Source organism: Electrophorus electricus, chromosome 25 (assembly GCF_041902795.1).
Source record: "Electrophorus electricus isolate QZ-2024a chromosome 25, ASM4190279v1, whole genome shotgun sequence".
Taxonomy (NCBI): domain Eukaryota; kingdom Metazoa; phylum Chordata; class Actinopteri; order Gymnotiformes; family Gymnotidae; genus Electrophorus; species Electrophorus electricus.
Genome location: NC_137521.1, coordinates 10,992,501 through 11,000,000, shown reverse-complemented (window position 1 = coordinate 11,000,000; position 7,500 = coordinate 10,992,501). Strand labels below are relative to the sequence as shown.

The following is a 7,500-nucleotide window of genomic DNA, read 5'->3' as shown; positions in this document are numbered from 1 at the left end:
CACACACACACACACACACACATATTAGGGAGTCCAGTGGAAAGATGACTACAAATCCAATCAGAATGAGGAAAGGCTAAGATGGTGACAGATATTGCTAATGACAAGGCCACTATGAAGACTATGATCATGAAGCCCAATCCTGGAGACCCTGTCACACATGTAGCATATAAAAGTGAAACACACACACACACACACACACACACACAAACAAACAGATATATCTGTTGAAGTCAAGCCTTTGTTACCTACAGCAAATCTAAGTAGGAATCAGACTTCTTAAATAAGGGCTAGACTTGGACAGGTTAGCTTTTGTTGTTCCAGTACATAGTGGTACACTGATCTGCGAGCACTCAGTAAGGCCATCTACCTGTGCCTGATGAGCCAGACACGCTCAAGGACGTCACAGCCAAACAAACCCGAGCCTGACTGCAGACTGGCGCTCAGGTGTGCTGACCTGAGGTCGATATCACCAAAGTTGGCTGAGACACGTCACCACCAGGGCTGCTGGATGTCTTAACGCGCAGCTGGACCAAGGAAGCCGCTCTGCTTGGCAGCTCCGCTCTATTCAGCCATTTCCTTTCCCCACGTGCTCACTGGTGCGCTCTCTGTCCTCAGCGTCTCTCTGCTTCCGTCCATTAGTCCCAGAGCTCACCAGGGCCTTTCCTGGGCCCCTCGGGGGTACTCCTGACACGTCGAGTCTGGACACAGCTGCCACTGTTTCCCGGACAAAGTCCAGTCTGGAAAGATAGAGGACAGCTCCCTGCTGTGTCTTTGGGTATGTGTATAGGACTGGGAGAATGCAAACGCAGGTAATGTGTGTGTGTATGAGTGTGAGAGCGAGCATATACGCGTGCATAAGTGTGTGTGCGTTGTGCTCTCACACACAGCAGCGCGTCGTGAGCTGGTTGCCCTTTGCAGACGGACCTCTGTCCCCCTGTCCTTGGGCTTTAATCAGGCACCTATACTGTCCAGCTTGCACTTTTTTTTCCGTGAGGTGTCAATAATTTGGAATATTCATGACAGCAGCGGCGCATACCAATCGTGCAGATCGGTAGGAATATTGCATGCGCCTTTCTCCCCCACTACCCAAGCGCATTTACTAAACGCCAGCAGGCATTTATTCCATTGTCAAAGCAGACAGGTTTCTTCTATCAGGGCATTTTCCCTGCTGTCAAAGCAGTGATTGAATCCTTTATAGTGCGGCCGCTTCCCGGGACGCCTGCAGTCTTACCTGACATGAGATGCATCACTTAAACGTGTGGTAAGGGCGATTCACAAGCAGGTTCGTTTCTGGGTAGGCGAGACGCTTTTAGACAGGATGCATTTCCTGTTGCAGATTACCATCTTTGATTAGTCACAGATTTTAAATCATGCAGGAATCATTTCCTTATTTTATGGATGTATGTTGCTGAGTTAAAACTGGTCAGTATGTTTCTAATGCATGTCAGGCGCTGTAAACATCTGCACAAAATGCTACGATTTCAAAGACTTACAGATTCGCAGGGGTGTCTGTCCGTAGCAAGTGCCCTGGAAAGCCGAGGACTGTAAGATTCTAATTGGTGCGGCCGGCGAATGGCATCGCAGCGTGCATGCTGTGGACCGGGTCAGAAATTGGTCACGGGCCTCCGCGTGCTACAAATGATTCACGCCTTCCTGAAATCTGGGAGTCCCGGGCTCCATCCCGGTGCTCCCTGAAGGCGGCGTTCGGAGAAGGGACAGGAGCTGGCTCCGATTCATATCTCATGATGGAGCCTTGATAGGAGCGCCGTCCCAGAGGAGCCCCGGAATGACACCGTGATTGACACCCAGTTTTAATTATGGCTTCCAGGTCTCCAGAGGGCGGTTCCAGAGGTTTTTGAAGGGAAAGAAAAAACAGACTTAATTAAAGTAGATGGAACTGAATAAAAGCCCACTACATCAATTATACAGCGCTATCCGTCCTGTCTGGAGCAGAGCAAGATGAGAGTGTCGGCACGGGAACGCAGTAAGCATGAGCGCTTTTGAGCCACCCCGCGAGACACACTGGATCAGCGCTGCACAATCAATTACGTTCAATTACTTTACCTGTTCCGTCTGTTCCGTTGGATTGGACAAAGTCACGTGCCATCTTCGATAAGGACGTAACGCTTACAGCTTCTCGGTTTTCAGATTCCTGTGTTGTTCTTTTACTTATGCTCTTATGCTTTATACCAACAAACCTACACCGCTAATAAAACCCAAAGTTTGACTGCGACTGGACTGCCGTTTTTCCTTACATTTGAAGTCCAGTGTTGCGAAACAGCGCTCAGTGAAGAATGCTTCTACTTCCCAATCTAAAGGTGCAAAAATGATCCAATTATCTAGAAGTTATGCGCTGGTGGACGGCGTCAGCTTTTTCATTTCAATTTGCAGATGGCACATGTGAGATATAATCTTATTATACGGCAATCTACAGCCTAATCTAAGGTTTAGTTACCGGATCGCCTCACCGAAATATATAGGTCAGCTTCATAAATATTTCATGCCAGCGGTTACTTGCCCCGTCCCATGGGAAGCTATGCACTGGGACTTGCTCATTTATTTGATTGCGCAAACTGTAATTCTAAAAGTCATCATTTCCATACTAACCTGCTTTCCACTTTGGCCCCTAAATCTCGGCTCTCCCCGAAGCCCGCCGCATGTCAGGGGCCCAGAGCGGTGCTCATAAGCTGTAGGCACAGGCATCGAGGTTTTGTGCGGCACGCTGCAGATTTTTCTTATAACTCCGAGCACCTAGAATGAGGCAGAGAGAAAATTGACAGCAGATCTCACGCCGGTATCTCCCATTTATTCTTATTAGGTGCGTAATCATCTCGCTGTGTCTCTCTCGCTCTCTCTCATGCACACGCCCCTGGAGTCATGCGGTTCGATGTTTTTTTTCAGTTCTGCGTTCACACAAGAACAAAACCTTATCAAGTGTAGGCCGCTCTCATCTGGCTCATAGACTGCCGTCGTCTGGGGTGTGTAGTGAAGTCCTTTTGTCATTACAGTTTTTATGCAATTGCTTGAGAATTTGGGATTTATAGTCAAACAGGAATATTGACAATGCAGTGAAAAAATGCACACACACGTGCCCACATGCACTTGTATCCTCCGCTCCCCCTACCACACACACACACACACACACACACACACACACACACACACATGCACACACACGCACACGCACGCATCACATCACAGGATAGAGCACCAGCATTTGACAGCTGTGACAGTTTAACGAGAAAAATCCCATTGTTTTACATCACTGATTTACGGGATCTTCTGTATATCAGGTTTGATCTCAGTGCTTGAAACGACAAGAGTTCTATGTCTCCTGTGTCTCCTCAAATGACAAGAGTTCCATGTCTCCTGTGTCTCCTCAAACGACAAGAGTTCTATGTCTCCTGTGTCTCCTCAAACGACAAGAGTTCTATGTCTCCTGTGTCTCCTCAAACGACAAGAGTTCCATGTCTCCTGTGTCTCCTCAAATGACAAGAGTTCTATGTCTCCTGTGTCTCCTCAAACGACAAGAGTTCTATGTCTCCTGTGTCTCCTCAAACGACAAGAGTTCCATGTCTCCTGTGTCTCCTCAAACGACAAGAGTTCTATGTCTCCTGTGTCTCCTCAAATGACAAGAGTCCTATGTCTCCTGTGTCTCCTCAAACGACAAGAGTTCTATGTCTCCTGTCTCCTCAAACGACAAGAGTTCTATGTCTCCTGTGTCTCCTCAAACGACAAGAGTTCTATGTCTCCTGTGTCTCCTCAAATGACAAGAGTTCAATGTCTCCTGTGTCTCCTCAAAAAACAATTCCATACCAGTACTCTTTATAAAGTCCCATTCCTGTTTGCCCACGTCAGTTACTGTTATCATCCGGCATCATCCGGCATTACTTTGATCTGTTCTTTTCATTCTCGGCTGGGAATTACAATCCCTGTTACAAATAATTCTCCTTCTAAGTGTAACAACAAAACCTGCTAAAACCAAGTCTGCCTCTGAATTGGTTGCATCTGGAGGAGAGACAGCCCCACCTACTATCTGGGGCAGGGGGTGTGTAGGGGGAATCTGGTAATCATTTTTCCAAGCACTCCCTGAGTGTTTTGATATTGTCCTTCTAGAGAGCGAAACCTTAAGGGAAGTCCTTTATTACACGTCAGGAAATTCCTGTCTATGTTTTGCGTTCCCAGTATAGGCCATTCTGTGTGAGCTCAGCTTACGCATCTCTGCCAATGTGTGTGGTTGTACTTGTAAATAATTTCCTACTGTGCAAATTTACTTTGAACACCACTTTTGGCCCATCCTGTCTTTGATACTGTGTTCTTCCGCAATTTCTTTTCCTCCAATATCCCACCTCATGGCTTTTTGTCCAGTCCCCATGCCGCCAGATTTGAGCTTGTGTAAAACTGAATCATCATTTTTCACCAGGTCTGAAACATGAGGCTTCAGTCCTTCTCTTCAGCTGTTCATATTTCCAAAAATCCTTTCTTTTCTTTCAAATTACATTTAAATTATTCATGTCTGGATGTGAGCTAAATTCTTAGCTCCTATAAAGGTGACCAGTCGTGTCCAGTCACATATGCCACGATTCCCAAAATCATTATTTTTACCCTGTTCTAATCTAAACGTTCCAGATGGAAGCACATCCTACCACAGTTATACTAAGATGATTTCAAGCACCTTGGCACAGAATTGTACATTTAGATTCCAGCCTTCTGTATTTTTGATCCCCTCAGCGCTCTGACGGTCTATACTGGTCTAAATGTGTCTGGGAGCACCCTTTCAATCTGTTCCCATTTGAGGGGGGAGACGTTGGAGTCTGCCAACGCTCAGCTGCTGTCCTGTCGGCTGCCCCGCATTAAAAACGCCGCGGTGCCTGGTCCCTTCACTTTTTGTGCCACACGCTGTCTGCTGATCGATTGATTGGAAGGTGTCTAAAGAAATGATGACCTGACGAGTTCAAGCTGTGGCGTTGGGAGACGGTTTAAACGGCACTAATCTCTCCTCAAAAAAATCACAGTGTCGCATACTGTGTCGCATCACGAGATGCAGTTTGCCCCCTTAGTAATAACTACTGCATTTGGACAAGCAAAGATTGTCCTGACTCAATAGCTTAATAAATCCAGACCCAAAAGGAGAAGTTTCGAAAATGTGTGATAAATAGCCACGCTCCATTAAAATCCGTCTTGGCATCGAGCGGCAAGGCAGAGACTGGTGTAAATTCTTCTTGATATGACATGGGGTATGTGTCAAAGCTGTTGAGGAAATGATGTGGCTGTTATGAGACTCGAATCTGAGGTAGAATTTTCTTAAGGCTTTGATGTCCTTAACATCACGCAGAATGAGTCCTCATTAAATATGCGTGATCGGTATCCTTGAATGCAAGCTTCTCTAGATCCCTCGGTCAGAATAGGTGTGACTACTGCAAAACTGCTCCCGTAACGTTGCGCTGAAAGCTTGCCTCAGCTCTGAGATTTTCCATATTTTTATTGAAGTAATGTTTCTCTAACTGTTGGACATTTCACTCCTCTGCTAGATTTAGGGTAAAATTAAGAAGCTCAGTCTTTAAAAAGAATGTTTACATTCTGCAAATGTCTCTGAGGCACGGAGCTTTGAGTTAAACTCTGAAAGGACTAAGTGATGCCTCTTGTACCAGTATATAACTCTCCTAAGCCATTTGAATCTCCAGTATAACATGGCCGGCCCTTATTTGTTACAGTGGCCTAATTACACCTCTCTTACTTCTGGGCACTAAAGAAAGGATTTTCGGTCCCACAGTCCTTCAGTATAACCATAGCATGGTCTGCCTTTCATTATAAACCTAGCTTATTCTGTGTACGTCCTGAGGATCTTATTTAGGTTTATTCCCTTTTGTTGTTGTTGTTTGTTTTTTTTTGGGGGGGGGGCATCGGGGGGCAACTACCTTTCTTTCTCAAACTCAAGCTTGCGAACATGATAATCTTCCTTTATAATAATGCTGTGCTGGCTGTTCAGTCTGTTCTTGTGGCTCCAATGTTGGACCGAAAATTTTTTTTATTAATTAAGGTCCTCAGTTAGCATATGGGCGTATGCTTAAACACACGTTCTTGGAAAACAGAAGAATTAAGCCTCCATCTGTTTCTTTTAGCTGAATCTGATTGTACTGCCAGATGTAACCAATCCCCCCCCCCCCCCAGAATGCTCTGTTTATGCATTAGCGCCTGTCATGTGCTCAATAACTGATTCCACCAGTCCCAAATGGGACTTCAAATGGGATGCATGGTTATGACAACACTCACTATATTCCCTCTCTCGCTGGGGTTAACCAGTCTTCCATAAATAGATGCTTTGCTACCCTGTCTTTCAGTAACTTTTTTCGGCATAGGTTGTTTTATATAAAATTCTGTCTTGAATCTGGTTCAAGTCCCCAGCAAGTGCACCGATCCACTGACCCAAACACTGCACGGGTCGAAGCTCTGAGCACCGACACCAGGCAGTAGCTTTCACTATTACAGTATCATTTACCAGCTTTGCCACCCATGCTTGTGCTTCTCAATGAACCTCCAGAATTCCTGACCCAACCGGTTCCACCGGAGCCAATCAACCCGATAACGTCCCAGCCACACATGTGGGCGAATGGTCCGCTACAAACCGAAACACCCTCCACCCTCCCACTGATACCGCAAATAAATATTCCTCTGCCATTTTTTACCAACTCTATTTAAGAACACTTTTAAGAGTTTCTTATAATTCATTGGAAAAAATGTTCCGGCCTTTTTTTTTTTTCCCAGCCTCGTGTTCTGGTTGAACATAGTCTCTGCCGCTCTGTCCAGGCTGGCAAAACCATTCCGTTTCACCTCAATCTCAGACGATAATGAAACACGTGCTTTCAAACTGGACATTAGCAAGCAGGCCAACTGCACTGTATCCTCCCTTTTCTCTGGACCCTCGGGGCACCCACGACGGTCTGGAAGTTCGAGCAACCGCTGGGGCTATTTAATTTCATCCAATGAGGACTACACCTCACGCAGGTACTGTAGCTACATTCACGCCAGCACCCATTTCAACTAATTGGCTTGTGGTTTTGGCCAAGTAGGTGAGCTAATGAGATATCTCGGGTGGATGGCGTGAATGCCCAGGGCAGGCCACCCTCTGTCGGGTAGTCCTTGCCCTTGGCTCTACGGCAGGCACACTGTGGACAGAGTGCTAATTGGTTTCTTTTTCTTTCTTACTCTGTGTGTGTGTGTGTGTGTGTGTGTGTGTGTGTGCAGGTGTAAGTGCAACCTTCACGCTGGCCAGTGCACGTTTCGCGACGGCAGCCTGCAGTGCGACTGCGAGCACAACACCACAGGGCAGGACTGTGCCCGTTGCGAGCGAGGCTTCAAGGCCAAGTCGTGGAAGCCGGGCTCGTTCCTGCCCACGCCCACCGGTTCGCCCAACACCTGTAAGCACCCGCTCCTCTGACCGCTCCCGCGCCCTCACCCGCTCTTCCTCCCTGGGTGGAGGCCTGTCACGCTTTCATC

General features: G+C 46.8%; 1 protein-coding gene across 5 annotated transcripts in view; it reads left to right on the top strand.

Annotated features, from left to right (window-relative positions):
• ntng2a (netrin g2a) overlaps positions 1 to 7,500 on the top strand; it is a 45,367-nt gene that overhangs the window by 23,510 nt on the left and 14,357 nt on the right. For all 5 annotated transcript variants that reach the window (XM_081707836.1, XM_035521973.2, XM_081707837.1 and 2 more), the window contains one exon: positions 7,249 to 7,421. In XM_081707836.1, coding sequence (XP_081563962.1) covers positions 7,249 to 7,421 — 173 coding nt within the window. The remainder of the gene's footprint in view (positions 1 to 7,248; positions 7,422 to 7,500) is intronic.